General features: G+C 36.2%; 1 protein-coding gene across 1 annotated transcript in view; it reads left to right on the top strand.

Moving 5' to 3' along the window:
- The window catches only part of LOC149578128 (polyubiquitin-like), a 76,072-nt gene extending 55,825 nt beyond the window's left edge, over positions 1 to 20,247 (top strand). The window contains exon 3 of the mRNA XM_089827613.1: positions 18,963 to 20,247. Coding sequence (XP_089683739.1) covers positions 18,963 to 19,888 — 926 coding nt within the window. The 3' untranslated portion in view covers positions 19,889 to 20,247. The remainder of the gene's footprint in view (positions 1 to 18,962) is intronic.

The raw sequence follows: 20,247 nt of genomic DNA, 5'->3' as shown, positions 1-20,247 counted from the left end.
TTGATTAAATTGGTGACAAATGTTGTTGGGGTTTTTGTAGAATACCTCTTGAATCCAAACACAGTAATGACAAAAAATTCACAACATTTTCCACATATGCAAACAACCTCAAGATGCGGAAATATATGCGAAAAATATAAAACTTGAAAAGTCAAAAGTCAATTTAATTCACATAACTATATAATTCATTGTCCATTTCCAGATGGAAATCTATACATATCAACAATTAGTTGAGAATAATTAGAATCACAATCATTAATCCATATTTCAAATTTCTCTAAAAATACTTGACAATTTAAAGTCAACCACATATTGATTCCATATACAAAGAAAAATAAAAGTGCTAGAAATGAATCAGGTGAACATGACATCTTTTGTCAAAACTATGTTGACCTGCATGTCGAACATGAATGTATCATCAGTACAGCATATGATATAAAGCATATATAACATAAAACATATAAAAGAACATGTCATCAAACCTTAGTGTCCATTTGCATGTAATCTCATCTCTGAGCCATCAGAACTATGTCCATCCACTATCATGAGATGGAAGAGTGGTCCAGGCACTTTTACCGCCCAATCATGGAGTGGTTAGCTCCCCGAGGTTCTTCGATTAAGGAGAACTACCCGATCCTGGCATTAGAAGGCTAGCAACTCGACACAATTGGATCAGAAAGATCTAGTGCAGCCTTTGTGCCTAATCTACTTACACATGTGTGTAGTAGAAACATACACAAGGATGTGGAAGAGGGAAAATATAAATAACCAGTGCATCTCAATCATATGCATAAATATTTTACCGAGCTTGGCCAAGCATCATGAACCAATTTAGTGTAAAAGACTAGTAGGTAAATTTCTAAGGAAAAACAATACATTTCCCATAGATTACCCTCCTCTTTATTCCCACATTCAACACCCTTCCCTAAAGTCAAAGTTTATTCCTAATTACAAATTCATGTAATCCAATAAACATCTATCTCAAAAACTAGACAAAATTGTAATTTTATAGCAAGTACATAAATCTGGCAATATAATTGGCAAAACATAAACCTAGGTTATATTTGCTTAATTATATATATATATATATATATATATATATATATATATATATATATATATATATAACCTTCTATCTTTATAGCCAAAGTCATTATTTCTTGATGTTTCGTATTAATGCCCTGACCTCTATAAGTTTATGAACTAAAACTCCCATTATCACTGGTGAATTTCTGACCAATAGTTTTTTCTCTATTACAGTCAAGCCCTCAATATCTACTCTATTTAATTAAAGTGCCAACATAGCATAACAAACAATGAAGAGTTTTTGAATTACATACAAAAATTTGTACACCATCAACCAAAATCTAGATACACCACTGCCTTTTTGGCCAAAATGCTTTGCAAGCAAAACATTAAATCAAATCAAAGCTTCATGGATCTAGAATTTGGAGAGTTCTAATCAATGGACTATTCAAGATTTTCCTACGATCACCTTGCACTAAGAAAATCTAAGTTTATCTACACTGGAAAATATAAGCCAAAACATCTTTTTGGGGTGTGAAATTTAACAACATATCTAGAACTGGATCAAGCATGATCAGTTTTGTGTCAGCATTTGAAGCTAACAATCTTAGTATAAGATATTGGAAAGTGGAATGAAATCAAAAGATAGGGTGGAGTTTGTTGCATCAGATCTCTCAAAATTGTATGAAGGTATTTCACAAGATGCAAAGATGGTTTCAGATCCAATAACCTTAACATCTAAAGATCACTATCGGCATCACAAGCCCCCTTGTATTTGACAAGATAAAACAATTTCTCATGGTTATCCTCTTGCTTCATAGTAAGAATAGATTCAAATTAAATAAAAATAAATAGACACACGTAGAGGATAAACAATAATACAGGAAAATAAGATGAATGGTTGTCCTCTTAGATCTTGCAAGTGAATTTCTTGGGAGTTAATGGTTTCACAAATACATTGATTTCTTAGAAGAAATCAATTTGGAAAGAAACTATCCATATTACAATGGTATGGCTACATTATCTATCCAAATAAGAGTCAAACAATATATAACTATAAGATGCAATTTATAGGTGTTGATTTCTCTATAGAGAACAATGACAATTAAGTGGACAGCAAACACAAAAAATAAAAATAAAAAATAGCTGCATCAAACTCTTGGCAACATTTTTTTTTTTACTAATTTACTTCTATTTGGCATTATGACATCTTATTCCATTCATAGCAGATTTTAATAAATTAATCTTATGCTCTTAATAACTTTATGATGCATACAACAAAAATCTTCCCATAAAATATAAAGAATCAAAACATGGAAGAAAAATACATCAAAAATAACAATAAGAGGAACCTGGTTCTTTCTTTTCAATTTCTTCTATCTAGTAGGCAAAAAAAATGTGGAATGAATCCATCCACCCAGTAGTTTTGTCTATGATTTCCTCTCAACAACAAAACATGCCCTCTTCCTTCTAAAATAGCAGGCTCTCAGTTAAAATTACTCATCCCTTCACCTAGTCTCCTTCCTTGCAGTTTTCTCCAGCCTTTCCTTATCATGTTTCTTCCCTTCAATAATAATGATCAAAATAACATGCTTCCTCCTTATTTTAACGTCTTCCCCTCCTTTAATGCAACCAGGAACAAACAAGATGATTCATAATAAAAAAGTTACACTTGGCTTTAGAAATAAATAAACTTACACTTGTATTAAATATAATTTTAAACCAACTCAAGATCACTTCCATCTTCTTATGTGATTGCCATCATGATCATTAATTTTAAAATTGTTAGCAATCAATTAATTTTCCTTATTTGGATCTATGGCTACCACTTGGCTCAAGAACTTTAAATGAACTTTAAGTTCAATTAAAGCTTCCACATCTAATTCAAATCCACCATTTTCAAAATAGAAAAACTATTAATCACCATTTAATTTTTCTGACTAACTACTACCATTTCAAATTCATGCTTGTAATTAGTAAGGAAAAATAAATTGAAATTATAATACTTATTTTATAATCTAAATTATAATATTTCTAAAGAAATAATATTTAATCATTCATTTTTTTTATTTTTTATTTTTTTCATTTACGCCACATTATCATAAACAAAACATTTAATCCATCTAGATTAATTAAAATTCAAAGAAAATGATTTAAATTCAAATAAAAACAACTGTGTGTGTGTGTGTGTGTGTGTGTGTGTGACTACACCATACAAATTCCGGACCAACCTTGCCACGGAGCTAAACTCCTCTACCTCAACCACTCTTCTACCTTCAATATCTACACACTCACAAACTTGACATCATCCATTGAGTTAGTAATGTCATCTTCTTGACAAATAAATAACATCTTAAACACGAATTTCTAAACATTATTCATACATCATCAAATATAAATATGTAAAAACAACCATAATTTTAACCATCATTTTGAAAGCTCATAAGATCAACATATAATGACTTATCATAATAACAAGATAAATTAAATTACCCATCTAATAACATTGACTATAAAAGTCTAAAAAGAGTCTATAAAGCATTCGACTCAAGTCGAGTCATACATAGTCAATCATAGTCTTAGTCAAAAAGTCAAACAACATACTAAGTCCTAATAAAAACATGTCAAAATAATGAGTCATGACAAACACCCAATTTAGATTGAATTGTAGTACTCTTTGGGATTCGAGAACATGTATTAAGTAGAACACAAACCCTAAATATCATGGTTAAATCCATTACGAATTTTTTTGGTCTATCTCCAAAAGGATTCCAAATCTATTTACTAAAATCTCTATGATTTCTTCCTATCAATATTCTAATGCAAGCTCTAGGAATTGAATACAAAAGGGAACAAACCTCTCTGAGATCTTTCTCCTTCACTAGTTTTAAGGGTTTCAATTGAGGAACCTTCGACCACCAAATCAATTTAGTTTTGACAACTGTATCATTTGAACTAAAGAGAGCTCTAGACTGCAACAATCTTGATTTGTTAGCCATGTCCACATTGCTCACCAGATCTTGAACCACTTATAACTTCATTCACACATGTTACATATCAAGATTTGTTGTTTCTAAACATGGAGATTGCAAACCCCTATCATCCAAACAAATATCAAACAGAGATTTTTTCTTTTGGGCCAAATTCTTACGCCAAGAGGATCTATAAGGATGTTTTCATGGGTGAGTCACTCAAATTATTGCTCATCCTCTAAATTTTTTTTATGTTTATAGCGAATCTTACCCTACAATTTGAGATGCCCTCATATTTTTTGTTTAAATTAAATAATATTTAATAATCAAAATATCATAAGATTAATTAAAGCATCACAATTAAACTATTTACTAGATGAATCACAGCAAAAATCACATAGAAATAACATGAGAAAAACCTACTAGAAGATAACCTATGGATTTCAAAAGACAAATAGTAAAAAAAAACCTCCTTCTTAGGACAAGTAATAATGTTTTGGCTAGGATTGGACCTAAACATTATTGTTGGAATAGACCAATTCTACTCCATGTCTTTATCCTATTGTAATTAAAATTGTAGTTAACTCCACCATGTGTGTGCATGATTGAGTATGTCTCTAAACACATGGCAAGGTTGTTAAGTTCAGTTTTAGTGTTGTCACATTACACCATCCACGTGTAAGTTCTAGACACTTCTTTTGTAGCTAGAAGTCTTTTATCTATAGAGACCATGTAATCTTTTTTATGTGTGCAATTAGATTAATAAAATACTTTTGTTATTTTTTGTCACTATTTTCTTGGTTCTAATTTTCAATATGGTATCAGAGCATCTATTGATGTTGGAATAGACCAATTCTACTCCACATCTTTCTCCTATTGCAATTGAAACTAAAGTTAACTCCACCATGTGTGTACATGATTGAATATATCTCCAAACACATGGCAAGGTTGTTAAGTTTAATGTTAGTGATGTCACATTACACCATCCACATGTAAGCTTTAAACACTTCTTTTGTAGCTAGAAGTCTTTTTTCTATGAAGACCATGTAATCTATTTTATGCACGCAATCATATTAATAAAATACTTTTGTTATTTGTTGTCACCACTTTCTTGGTTCTAATTTTCAATAATTATCTACCCATTCTTACCATTGAGTTATTGAGATAAGGCACACTCATCCTAACAATTTAGAGAAGTCAATGTTTGATACTTGTAAACATGTATGAAAGATGAGCACATATATTATATAGATCCCGGCTAGCAGGTGACTACGACTCCCTCTCTCAACCACATCAAGCATGTCAGACAAAAATATAAAACTGATATGCACACCATACAAATGCAAATATGGGGTATGTATAGTAGTAAAACATCATATTCAAACATGAACATATAATCATCATAATGATATAATAAATATATTTTGAAGACATGTCCTATGTCATGAAGGTAATTTCATTGACTAACTAAGAACAATAAAAGTATCATAAATGTAGGTATGCAATCACCACTAACTGATATAAATCAATTACTCTACATATCCAAAGATTGCATTTCAAATATTCTTAAGAGTTGTCAAGTTCATAGAAGGCCTGATAGGACTTAAACAATGAAACCTACAATGATAGAAAATGAGAGGTATGATATATACTACTTATTAAAAATAGTAAACTTGCAAAAAATAGTAACCTTATGCAAAGGTAGCCCTTATTGAAAACTAAACAATATTTTTCTTGGGCGATGCAAGATTGCTCTTACACCTTGGAAGCTCATGCACCAAATTTGCATGCTTGTATCCTTTTCATTTAGTTTTTCACTAACCATAGGAAAATGTATTTAATACAATTATATATTAATAAAGTTTATGGCACACTCTATCCTAGGTTTCACATACCCAATACCTATCAATCTCAATGCACTCTCATTTGCAATCATTTTACAACTTTTACCATTCACCCCTCATTTAACACATCCCATTCACATGTGCTTAAATACATGTTTCTTAATTTGAGGTTACCATTTATTTATCTATGTTCATTTCTATGCCACTTAAGATCAAATGAACCTCAAAAGAAAACTTATTTTCTTCCCACTTCCACTATTTATCATGGTCAAATTTATGCATACATGTGGCATGTTACATGTCTTGGTATTTAAAGAAGCTCAATGTGCTAGAAAATTCAAAAGAGTAAAAAAAAAATGAGAGAAGTGAGTCATTTTAGCTAAAAATCATGATAACATGACATCCAATTTAAATATAATAATCAAATAAATTCCCCTCAAATACTTATAAAATTATAATACTTATATATTTTATTTAAATATTAAAATAAATAATTTACAAAAATTTGATGCCTTAAATACTTTAAATTCATACACTAAAGATAAATTTTCATCACTTAAAAATGACCATGCAACACTCATGTTTGAACCATAATAGATTTCTAAGTTACTCATAGAATGTGAAATAATTTCTAACTTTACAAGTTTACAGAGAATCTAAAACAATAACCTATACTTCTCATTGTAAACTTGAAAATCAAATAATTTCTATTTTTTATTTTAATAAGATATTTTAAATCAAATTAATTATAAATTTAATCCAAATTTATTAATTAATCTATTGATCCAAATTTATCAATTAATCCTTTGAACATTTGTGGAGCATCTATATATCCAATCTAAAAGATCTTAAATATTGTGATCAAATAAATTCTCCTCAAATACTAATAAAATTATAGATCACATAGAATCTGAAACAATTTCTAACTTTACAAGTTTATTAATTCTCTTCAGGAAACACTCCTAGCTAAATGTGACATCAATGGGGGTTTGAATCCTACTGATGTTGGTATTTACTCTCGCCTCTTCTTTCCTCTTCAGGGTTGCTCTCCCTCGATCCCCCACACCTGCTTTGGGAATAGAGCTAAGCAACACTCTTAGCGTGTTAATCATCAAGGACATTGGTCTCCTCCTGAGGCAGACACTCTTAGAATCAACACTGATGGTTCTTCTCGGGGAAATCCTGGTTCGATTGGTATTGGGAGAGTTGGGCGTGATAGTTCTAGTGATATTCAGTTTCTATTTTCTATATACGAGGGTTACCATACTAATAACCTCATGGAAGCCCTGGCTATCTTGGTTGCAGTGGAATAGTGTTGTCAACGTGGCTAGAAAAGAATTATTTGTGAGACTGACTCACAGGTGGTTGTGAACTTATTGCATAATAGGAACCTTGTGCATGTGGATTGGCATTCGGCTCTGGTTATTTAGCAGATCATTCAGTTATGCAATTCTCTGAGTTCTGTATCTTTTATGCATATCCCTCATGAGTGGAACGGTGTGGCTAATTGTTTGGCTAAATCGGCCTCTAAGTAGGTGTAATGTTCCCATGTTTTAGCCTTCACATTCTCCAAAGTCTAAGTGGAGGATAAGAAAATTAAAGTCACTCAATTAAAATTAAAAGGTGACTTTGTATTAATAGCTTCTAGGGTTTGTATAATTATTGGAAGGACGGAAGCCTCTCGTGATTTAATTAATTATTGCCAGGAAGGAATTTCTAGGGTATGCATTAATTATTGGAAGGAGGAAGCTTCTAGCTCTTGCAATTAATTAATATTTTAGTTCCTTCCAGAAGGATGAAGAAAAGGATAAATAGGGCTGAAAGTCTCATTGCTGATCATCGGATGATTATGATTTGCATTTGATAAGAGCTTGGATGTGTGAATAAAACTCCTTTTTTGGCAATAGAGGATGTTCATTCTCTGTTGTAACATTCTAGATGTCATTCCCTTAGGGTTTGGCCTCTGGAATACATCTCTTTGTACTTGATTGCAGCATTTTTAGAATTAATATAATTTCAGCAATTGATTCAGCTTTTGGGCATTCCTGGGTGTCCATTACAGTGGTATCAGAGCTATAAGTCCTACCATACTGTGGAGATCTTCAACATTTATGTTTGAGCATGCGACAAGGGCTTTATAATTTTCGCAATACTAGAGCAAGACAAAGTAGGAGTTCGGACTCGCTTAATGAATGGGATAGTTTGTTTGTACAGGGGGACATACAATCCACTCATACAGACACAGAGGAAACATTCTTTGAACAAGACAACAGCATGGGTGACCAAGATGATAGAAATACCAGTTCCGACCAAGAAAATGTAATATTCAGATTACTGGGTACATTAGAGGAGGGGCAACGAATGCAACAGGAGCAGAATATGATGCAACAAGAGAAAAATAGGCGAACGGATATGATGTTGCAGCTAATGGCTAGATAGATGGGCATCAATATTAATCCAGGTGATGCCAACAATGGAAACAACAATAATAGGGGTAATGATAATGGAGGCTGAGACAACATTAATGGTAATAATGGACATGACAACAATGGAAATGAGGCTGATAACTTTAGACATGTTGCATGACAAACTCGAACAACTAGCTCGAGACCTCTTCTACCGACCTTTCCACCTAGAGAACCAGTTCAACCGATTAATGAACCACAGATTGTAGAGTTATAGGATCATTTTAGGAGGGATTGGGAGGCTAGTGGGCTAGAGTTTCAGGCGGATATCTCTCTCAGAGATTACTTGGACTTGAAGATGAGACACATGCCCAGATCAGAAGGACGAAGTCAAAACTTTGAGTTGAGAAAAAAAGTAGGAAAACTTTCTTTACCTTATTATGATGCTTCAGGGAAGATGACCGCACGAGATTTTGTGCAGAAGATGGATACATACTTGCAATTGAATCCTACACCTGAAGAGGAGGCTATAAAGTATGCAGCTATTCACTTGGATGGACCAGCACATGAGTGGTGGCACCGTGGCATGATAACCTTGGGACATAACCAAATCACATCTTATGAGGAGTTTACTAAGAAGCTCATAGAGAGATTTGATACTAGGGATCCTGAATTACAATTTAAGGAGCTAGCACAACTCAAGTAGTGGGGATCAGTTGAAACATATATCAGTGAGTTTCAGAGGTTAGCTGTGTTGGTCACAGATATTTCAGAGAGGAGGTTAGTAGTTTTGTTTATGGATGGACTCTCAGAACCCTTGCGAGGTTGGGTCAAGGGACATGACCCAGGTATGTTGTAGGAGGCCACTAAAAAGGCTCGTGACTTAGCACCTTCTTCATTTAGGAGCAGATTTCAGCAAAAGGATTCTTATATGAAAAAGGACAAGGAGAAGGACAAAAAACCCTTTCACAAGGATGTTCAGCCCAAAAGAGATAAGTTGGATAATGACACCTTGAATGATTTAAGAAAGAAAAAGTTATGTTTTCATTGTAGAGAGCCTTGGGATTTATCTCATAAGTGTCCACTCAAGGCTAAGGCAAATCAAATGGAGTATTTCTCAGCAGAAGAGTCACAGTTAGAGAGAGAGGATCAACACTCAAATTCAGATGATGATAGCACTACAGAGGAGAGCAACATTCTTGAGGATGAGAAGTCATTAGCACGATTAACGGGGGCTCAGAAGGAAATCACATTTAAGGTCAAACGTACTATCCAAGGGCAAAAAGTGATCTCACTCATTGACATTGGGGCTACACATAATTTTATAGATACACAATTTGTAGCCAAGAGAGGTCTATAGACTGAGGAGCACCACGGATTTAGAGTTATGGTAGCCAATGCTGACAAACTATTATGCACTCAGAAGATATCTAATCTTCACATCAAGTTTGGAGATGGCTATGAGTTGGAAGATGAGTTCTATGTGGTAGACATGAGAAACTATGATATCATCCTTGGCATGGTATGGATGGCCTCGCTAGTAGAGTTCACACTTAACCTAGCAAAATTGGAGATGAAGTTTCAGCATGAGGGAAGAACTGTGGTACTTAAAGGACTTTCAGATGGGAGTTGCAGAGTAGTTTCCTTGAGGAGAATGCAAAAACTTTTTCGGCATAGTAACATAGAGTGGGCAGCAAAATGCTTCACTATGCCAACTTCACAAGAGCCACAGGTGAAGAGTCATCCACCAGAGATTCAGGAGATACTTGATAGGCACACTAAGGTATTTGGCAAGATTTTGCACGGGGTTCCTCCTAACAGAGGGATAGAACATGTTATTGAGCTTGAAAAGGGAGCCAAACCAGTCATGGTTACTCCCTATCGTCATCCTAAGAAACATAAGGATGAGATAGAGAAGGCAATTAAGGAGTTGTTGGAAATAGGACATATCAGGCCTAGTAAGAGTCCCTTTGCTTCAGCAGTAGTGTTGGTAAAGAAGAAGGATGGGACAATGCGCATGTGCATTGATTATAGGGCATTAAATATGAAGACCATTAAGAACAAATATCCCATCCCACGAATAGATGAGCTAATTGATGAGTTACATGGTGCATGCTTTTTTACAAAGATTGATCTACGGTCAAGGTATCATCAGATCAGGATGAGGGAGGAGGACATTGAGAAGACAACTTTTTAGTGTCACTATGGCCACTTCAAGTTTTTGGTTATGCCATTTGGGTTAACCAATGCCCCTGCTACATTCCAAAGTTGCATGAATCAAGTATTTAGGGAGCAACTTAGGAGATTTTTTTTAATTTTCTTTGATGACATTTTAGTTTTTAGTAAGACTTGGGAGGAGCATTTACAACATCTTGAGATGGTGTTGTCTACCTTGGAAAAAGAATCATTGTATGCCAAGGAATCTAAGTGTGAGTTTGGGATGACCAAGCTACTATATCTTGGACATATTATCAGTGCAAAGGGAGTTCAGGTAGATCCTGAAAAGATTAGGGCTATTGTTGATTGGCCTGTAGACTCCAAAAAATCTTACACAGCTTAAGGGATTCCTTGGTCTCTGTGGATTTTACAGGAGATTTGTTAAAAGACTTTCACAGCTCGCTACACCCTTGATAGACCTTACCAGGAAAGGGGCCTTCACATGGACAGAGGTAGCTCAAAGAAGCTTTGATCATTTCAAGAAGGTGATGTCATCATGTCCAATACTAGCTCTACCAAATTTCACAAAGCCATTTGAGCTTCATTGTGATGCATCAGGAGATGGGATCGGAGTAGTCTTGATGCAGGAGAAGCATCCCATTGTTTTTGAGAGCAGGAAGCTCTATGGAGTGGAGAGAAGCTATTCCATATATGATCGAGAGATGTTGGCTATAATGCATGCATTGGCTAAGTTTAGGTCCTACCTAGTTGGGGGAAAGTTTGTTATCAAAATTGATCACAATAGCATCAAATACTTCATGAATCAATGTGATTTGAATGATAGAAAATAGACGTGGATCACAAAGTTGCAAGCTTATGACTTTGACATTGAGTTTGTCAAAGGTAAGAAGAATGTGGTTGCAGATGCCTTATCCAGGAGGCCTCATATTTGTGCTCTAGCTGAGATTACAGGAGTTCTAAGAAATAAGATCACAAGAGAATATGCGAGGGACACTTGGGCTTCTGGAGTAATTGCAGGTACCATACATGATGATCACTATGTGGTGTTGGATGGGTTGATAAAGTTTCAGGGCAGGATATATTTGATTCCTTCATCACAGTATAAGGAAGTAATACTAAAGGCATTTCATGATGCACCTACAGCTGGACATCTAGGGGTCTTTAAGACCTACAGGCAGATCCGTGAACGGTTCACATGGAAAGGGCTCAAGGATGATGTTCAGAAGTATGTCAAGGAGTGTACAATTTGCCAATAGAATAAGGGAGAGCACACATATCCTGCACGGTTGTTACAATCTTTGCCCATTCCAAATAGAAAATGGGAAAGTATTTCCATGGACTTCATCACCGGGTTACCATGAGTACAAGAGAAAGATTGCATCTATGTGATAGTTGACCGACTGACGAAGTTTGCTCACTTTTTTGCTATTCCATCCACTTATACAGCAGCACAGGTGGCTGATCTTTTCTTTAGAGAGATATTCAGATTACATGGCCTACCTACTTTCATTGTTAGTGATAGGGATAGTAAATTCATAAGCACTTTTTGGCAAGAGCTGTTTAGGTTGTGTGGTACTGAACTTACACCTAGCACTAGTTATCATCCACAGACAGATGGCCAGACAGAGATTGTGAATAAATGGGTGGAAGGATATCTGAGGAACTATGTGACTACACAACAGAGGGCTTGGGTCAAATGGTTACATATGGGGAGTACTGTTATAACACCACTTATCATATGTCCATTAAGATGACTCCATTCATGGCACTGTATGGTTATGAAGCACCTAGTTTCATGGATCTAGTTTTGGGAGATAATAGAGTGCCCAAAGAAAAAAAATTCTTGCAGGATAGTCAGGATATTTTGAGGGTGCTCAAGAAGAATATACAGCAAGCCCAAAATCAACAAAAATTGTATGCTGACCAGCATCAGATAGAGCATAGTTTTGAAGTTGGGGATATGGTTTACCTGAGGCTACAACCATATAGACAGTCATCACTCAAGAAAAGTGGAGCAGAGAAGTTGAAGCCTAAGTTTTATGGCCCCTACAAAGTGATCCGCAAGGTGGGTGAGGTTGCTTATGAGATAGAGCTTCCAGAAAATAGTCAGGTGCATAATGTGTTTCATGTGTCAAGGCTTAAGAAAGCCATCAGACAAAGAGTTGTGCCTTCGGCAGAATTACCACCATTAGATGAGGAGGGGAAGCTTGTATTAATTCTTGAGGCTATTCTGGATACTAGGGAAAGGACTCTGCGAAGCAGGTTGATTAAAGAATATTTAGTCAAATGAAAATATTGTTAGGATAAACCACGGACAGAAATAAAAAAAAAACTACATGCAAATATAACCAATAACAAAAATAATAGAACACACAGAAATGAACACAAGGCACCAAGATTTAACGTGGTTCACCCAATCCCTGGGCTACGTCCACAAAACAACAAGTCCGATCTTATTACAATCCAGTGATTACAACCTGATTACAATCCGTAATCCCTTACAGCTCAATACCGCTGCAAGAACCAATTTCGTATCACCACACATAAAAAATACCCAACCCTAAGCCCTTTTTATACAAGTATTAAACCGCTTTAGGGTTATAACATGTCGGCCATATGTCGGCCATAATATGTCGGCTACCATGTATGAAGTATGTACAGTACTTTCCTGATCAGTCACCACAATCTAACAATCTCCCACTTGGGGACTGATCAGGCTCCACACTAAACAACAATCTCCCACTTGGAGATTGATCTTGTAGCAATACAACTACCGCATGGGGCTCCCACTGGATCAAACCACCCTGGATTCTACTGTTCTTTTATTCACATTTAGTCTAAAAGACCAACTGAAGCTGAAGAGGAGTTCAGCTTCTCCCTTGTGACAACCTTTGTCAACATATCGGCTGGATTTTCATTGGTATGTATCTTCTCCAGCTTTAACTATCCATCCTCCAAAATTGACCGAATGAAATGGTACCGCAACTGTATGTGTTTGGTCTTAGAATGCAGAGATGAATTCTTAGCAAGATGAATGGCACTCTGACTATCTATGAACAAATAATTATCCTTCTGAGGATGTCCCAATTCTTCCAAGAAGAATTGAAGCCAGATCATCTCTTTGGCTGCCTCTGTAGCAGCAACATACTCTGCCTCTGTAGTGGAGAGAGCATTAATCTTCTGTAGCCTAGAAACCCAGCTCACGGCTGCCCCACCAACAGTAAAGACATAACCTGTAGTACTCCGTCTGGTATCAATATCCCCAGCCAAATCGGAGTCAACATAGCCCTGTAAATCAGTAGTAGAGCCCCCAAAGTGTAAACACTTATTGGATGTTCCTCTCAAATATCTGAGAATCCACTTGACAGCATTCCAATGCTCAAAACCTGGACGACTCATATACCTGCTAACGACTCCCACTGCATGTGCAATATCTGGCCTAGTGCATACCATAGCATACATCAAACTTCCTACAACTGAAGCATAAGGTACCTTGGACATCTTATCCTCCTCTTCCTGTGTCTTGGGACACATCTCCTTAGTCAATTTCAAATGACCAAGTAAAGGTGTGCTGATAGCTTTAGCATTCTCCATAGAGAAACGTTGCAACACCTTCTTAACATAATCAGCTTGAGATAGCGTTAATGTTCTGTTCTTCCTATCTCTGCAAATCTTCATACCAAGGATTTGTTTTGCTGCCCCCAAATCCTTCATAGCAAATGCATGTGCTAACTGGCATTTTAGCCCCTTAATATGATGCATGTTAGACCCAGCTATAAGCATATCATCAACATATAGACATAAAATAATGTAGCTATCATCATCCAACCTCTTAAAATAAACACAGTAATCTGAATGACACCTGTTATATCCATGCTCATGCATAAAACTGTCAAATTTCAAATACCATTGCCGAGGTGCTTGCTTCAGGCCATATAAACTTTTCTTCAATTTGCACACTAAGTTCTCCTTACCTTTGACCTCAAAACCCTGTGGCTGAGCCATATATATTTCTTCATCCAAATCACCATGAAGAAAGGCTGTTTTAACATCCATCTGCTCTAAATGCAAATCTTCAGTAGCGACAAGACTTAAAACAGTACGAATAGAAGTCATTTTAACAACAGGAGAAAATATCTCATCAAAATCAATTCCCTTTTTCTGTGCAAATCGTTTTACAACTAACCTGGCCTTAAATCTTTTCTTACCTCCTTCCTCTTCTTTCAACCTGTAAACCCATTTATTCTGTAAAGCCTTTTTACCTGCAGGCAACTTGCACAAATCCCATGTCTTATTTTTCAGCAAAGAGTCCATTTCATCTTTCATTGCAGACTCCCACTGAATCTTAGTATCCACCTGCACAGCTTCATCATAACTTTCAGGTTCACCAGCATCAGTAAGTAAAATAGAATACAAAGAGGGAGAAAACCTTTGTGGAGGTCTAATTGGCCTTGTTGACCGTCTAACATTCACTGGTGTGTGTGGTATTTGTTGTTGCAGTTGTTGCACATCATGAGGAATGGCTGGAACATCAGCTTTTGGAGTATCATCCAGCACTACATAATCATCTTCTTTCTTCTCATGTTGCTGCAACAGATCTTTGTACAACACTTTTTCATTGAATATGACATCCCGACTTCTTATAATTTTATGATTTTCAAAATTCCAAAGCCTATAACCAAATTCATTAATGCCATATCCAACAAAGACACATTTCTTTGATTTCGCTTCTAGCTTGGTTCTATTTTCAAAGTCTATATGAGCAAAAGCTTCACAACCGAAGGTCTTGAGAAAAGAATAACTCACCTTCTTACCAGTCCATGCTTCCTCTGGAATACCACAGCCCAAAGGAGTAGAGGGACCCCTATTAATCAAATATACTGCAGTATTGACAGTCTCCGCCCACATGTGTAAGGGCAACCCAGCATGCAACCTCATGCTCCTTGCGCGCTCCATTATAGTCCTGTTCATGCGTTCAACCACTCCATTTTCCTGTGGAGTCCTTGGAACAGTTTTTTGTCTATGAATACCATTAGTGGAGCAATAATTTTCAAATTCATGACTGCAATACTCACCACCATTATCAGATCTGAGACATTTTAATTTCTTACCAGTCTCATTTTCAACCAAGCATTTCCATTTCTTAAAAGTTTGAAATACATCAGATTTCTGTCTAAGGAAATAAACCCATACTTTTCTAGTTGCGTCATCAATAAATGTAACATAATAATGAGAGCCACCAAGGGAAGATACCTGAGCCGGTCCCCATACATCTGTATGCACAAGCTCTAATTTCTCCTTTTTGTTTTCCTTCCCTGTCTTTACAAAACTTACTCTCTTTTGTTTTCCATACACACAACTTTCACAGAAATCCATATTCACACATTTTAGACCTGGTAAAACTTTTCTTGAATGAAGTACTTTCATACCTTTCTCACTCATGTGCCCAAGTCTATTATGCCACAGCGTTGTATCAGAATCTACAGCAGCTATTTGTTCTCCCTGCTCAACTGCAGTAATTGTTCCTGAATATTCATTTTTCTCTGAAACAATCAAAGTAGAAGGAACAATATGACCTGTACAAAGATATAAGGTGCCTACTTTCACACCTTTTGCTACTACAAGGGAACCTTTTGAAACCTTCCAATTTTTATCATTAAAAGTAATTACACAACCCTCATCACCGAGTTGCCCTGCTGAAATTAAATTCCTACTCAGCTTTGGAACATGTCTTACCTCATGTAGTAGCCAATGATTCCCATTCTGCAACTTAATCTTAATTTTTCCCTTTCCAACAATCTGACAGGGTTCATTATCCCCCAAATAAACAAGCCCAAAATCCCCTTGGACATAATCAATGAAATAACCTCTATGAGGTGTAGCATGAAAAGAAGCACCAGAATCTAAAACCCATGAATCATCAACACTCTCTAAAGACAGAAGCAAAGCATCCTCTTCGGATTTATTACTTACCACATTTGCCTCTTTGTCTCCATCTGATTTATCTCCTTCATTTTTTTTTCGAGTCCAGCAATCTTTCTTTTTGTGCCCTGGTTTCCCACAGTACCAGCAATCATTTGGTCCTCTCGATTGAGACCTCCTCCCCTTTGACTTTCCTCTTGATTTCTCACGATTTCCAGAGTTACTTCCTCTTTCAGTCGTTCTGCCCCTGCTTTGTGCATTTAAAGCACTTCCTGATGTAGATCCACCTGAGGATTTTCTACGAGTTTCCTCACTTAAAATAACACCGATCACATCATCATATTTTAGGGTACTTGATCCAGGAACAGAATTACTCACTGCCATTACCAAGCCATTCCAGCTTTCAGGCAAAGAACACAAAATCAAGAGAGCCCTAATTTCTTCATCAAAATTGATACCCACAGAAGATAATTGACTAGTAATAGTATTAAACTCATTTAAATGATCTGCAACAGATCCACCTTCTGCCATTTTCATATTAAATAAACGCTTCATGAGAAATGCCTTATTTGAAGCGGAGGGCTTTTCATACAGTGTCGCTAGGGTTTTCATCAAATCTTCTGTCGTCTTTTCTTTTGTAATATTAAATGCCACCGATGGTGCCAAGCATAACCGAATGCTTCCAAGTGCCTTTCTGTCCAAAAGATCCCATTCAGCCTCTGACATAGTTCCCTGATTCTTGGCTTTTCCTTCCAACGGCTTCCATAAATCCTTCTGATATAAATAGTCTTCCATTTGCATCTTCCATAACTGGAAGTTCTGCCCATTAAACCTATCAACCCTCAGCTTACCATTATCTGCCATTGCTCCCACTCAACCGTGAGACTCCCACTTAACCGTGAGACTTTCCTGCAGAGGATAACTGAGAAACAACTAGGCTCTGATACCACTTGTTAGGATAAACCACGGACAGAAATAAAAAAAAACTACATGCAAATATAACCAATAACAAAAATAATAGAACACACAGAAATGAACACAAGGCACCAAGATTTAACGTGGTTCACCCAATCCCTGGGCTACGTCCACCAAACAGCAAGTCCAATCTTATTACAATCCAGTGATTACAACCTGATTACAATCCGTAATCCCTTACAGCTCAATACCGCCGCAAGAACCAATTTCGTATCACCACATATAAAAAATACCCAACCCTAAGCCCTTTTTATACAAGTATTAAACTGCTTTAGGGTTATAACATGTTGGCCATATGTCGGCCATAATATGTCACCTACTTCCAAAAAAAAAAAAATTTGGGGCGATGCCCTGAACCCCACTATTTATGAAGTATGTACAGTACTTTCCTGATCAGTCACCACAATCTAACAAATATCTGCCAAAGGAAGATGCTACTTGGGAGAGTGAGCAGGTGCTACAGCAAACAAGACTAAGATTTCTTGAGGGCAAGCAATTTCAAGGAGGGCGGAACTGTAATGTTCCCATGTTTTAGCCTTCACGTTGTCCAAAGTCTAAGTGGAGGATAAGAAAATTAAAGTCATTTAATTAAAATTAAAAGGTGACTTTGTATTAATAGCTACTAGGGTTTGTATTAATTATTGGAAGGACGGAAGCCTCTTGTGATTTAATTAATTATTGCCAAGAAGGAATTTCTAGGATATGCATTAATTATTGGAAGAAGGAAGCTTCTAGCTCTTGCAATTAATTAATATTTTAGTTCCTTCCAGAAGGATGAAGAAAAGGATAAATAGGGCTGAAAGTCTCATTGCTGATCATCGAATGATTATGATTTGCATTTGATAAGAGCTTGAATGTGTGAATAACACTCCTTTTTTGGCAATAGAGGATGTTCATTCTCTGTTGTAACATTCTAGACGTCATTCCCTTAGGGTTTGGCCTTTGAAATACATCTCTTTGTACTTGATTGCAGCATTTTTAGAATTAATATAATTTCAGCAATTGATTCAGCTTTTGGGCATTCCTGGATGTCCATTACAGCAAGGACCGGCTTGCAATATTCTTGATCATATGATGCTTCCCCTTGATTTATCTCAGATGCTGATTCAACTTGTGGACCAAGATAAAGCTATGTAGTTTTCTTTGTTTTTTGTGTTGTTCAGATCTCTTTGATATTCAAATAAAATCTAAGACAATAAACATATACATATCATCATAAACTTTTAAATCAAATACTTTATTTATTATTTCTTTATCATCATAAATGAAATGATTTTATATCTTTCTTCAATGATTCAAATTGCAACGATAATAGGTAATGGCTTGTGATGGGTATATATAACGTAAATCAAGTTCTAAATTGGGCCAAGGCGTTACGAATCATCTCAAATAAATACGTTATTCATTGCTCTGAATTTGACGGAAGCAAATTTCGTTACGCCAAGAATTACTTGCTCTGAATTATTGAATCTCTTCCACTATGCAGACATCTGTGAGAACATTTTCTGGAAAGATTCACGACAGAGAAATGATTTCCCCTGATCAACAGAGATTGATAATTGCTGGAAATCAATTGCAAGATGGCAGCAAAATTGCTGATTACAATTTTAAAAGAGAATCCCCTGTTCATCTGATGAGAGGGATGCAAATCTTTGTCAAGGCTTTGAGCGGCAGAGTAATCAGCCTGGAGGTTGAGGCTTCTTACACCACTGGCGAGATTAAGGCAAAGATTCAAGAAAAGGAGGGAATTCATGCAGATCAACAGAGACTGATCTTTTCTGGCAAGATATTACATGACGAGAGGGCGCTGTCTGATTATAACATCCAGAAAGATTCCACTCTTCACCTGGTTCTCTGCCTTCATGGAGGTATGCAGATCTTTGTGAGAACTTTGACTGGTAAAATAATTACTCTTGAGGTTGAGAGCTCAGATACAATTGACAAATTGAAGACAAAGATTCAAGAAAAGCAGGGCATTCCTGTGGATCAGCAGGTTTTGATTTTTGTTGGAAAGCAGCTGGAAGATGGGAGGACAGTTGCTTATTACGGCATTCAGAAGGAATCTAATCTAACCCTCGTCCTTCAGCTCCGTGGTGGAATGCATATATCTGTTAAGGATTTGAGTGGAAAGATCATCGCACTTGCAGTTGAGAGCTCGGACACAATAGAAACTGTAAAGGCCAAGATTCAAGATAAGGAAGGGATTTCTCCACACAAACAGATTTTGACCTATGCTGGACAAGAATTGCAGGATGAAAGAACTCTAGCGGATTACAACATTGAGAAGGAATCCACGCTTCACCTCGTTATCCGCCTTCGTGGTGGTATGCAGATTTTTGTAAAGACCTTAACAGAAAAGATCATTACTGTTGAAGTTGAAAGCTGGTATACAATTGACAATATCAAGCATGAAATTGAGGAGAAAGAGGGAATTCCTGCAGTTGAACAGAAGCTGTATTTTGCTCGAAAGCAGCTGGAAGATTGGAAGACACTTGCTGATTACGGCATTCAGAAGGATTTCACTCTCGAACTTGTGCTTCGCCTCCGCGGTGGGACTCAGATCTAGGAGATGCCTTGTCTTGCGTCATCCTAGTAGATTTTAGCTGTAGGATATCTTTTAATCTTTAGATTACGCTTTCATAATTTTGGCTGGAAGTATATATCATCATTCGCAGTGCCCTGGGATCTTTCAAATGACAGATGCAAAAGCTAGGCCATGAAATTGAAAGTACTTGTCACAGATTTGTTTTGGAGTTCGTAGAGGCACTCAGCATTCACTGAAAATACATTGAAGTAAATGCAAGTTCAAAAATTTATTAACTCATTTTTTGAGAAAGATTTAGGAGAGCAGAGTTAAAAGCATTCATTTCATATACAAAGATTGTTTGTTCTTTAAGTGATATATTCGTGTTTTCTATGTACAAA

The sequence above is a fragment of the Cupressus sempervirens genome, chromosome 1 (genome assembly GCF_028749045.1).
Source record: "Cupressus sempervirens isolate cs-2001-9-10 chromosome 1, ASM2874904v1, whole genome shotgun sequence".
NCBI lineage: Eukaryota > Viridiplantae > Streptophyta > Pinopsida > Cupressales > Cupressaceae > Cupressus > Cupressus sempervirens.
Note: the sequence above shows the minus strand (reverse complement) of the source record. Positions and strands in the feature narration are given on the sequence as shown.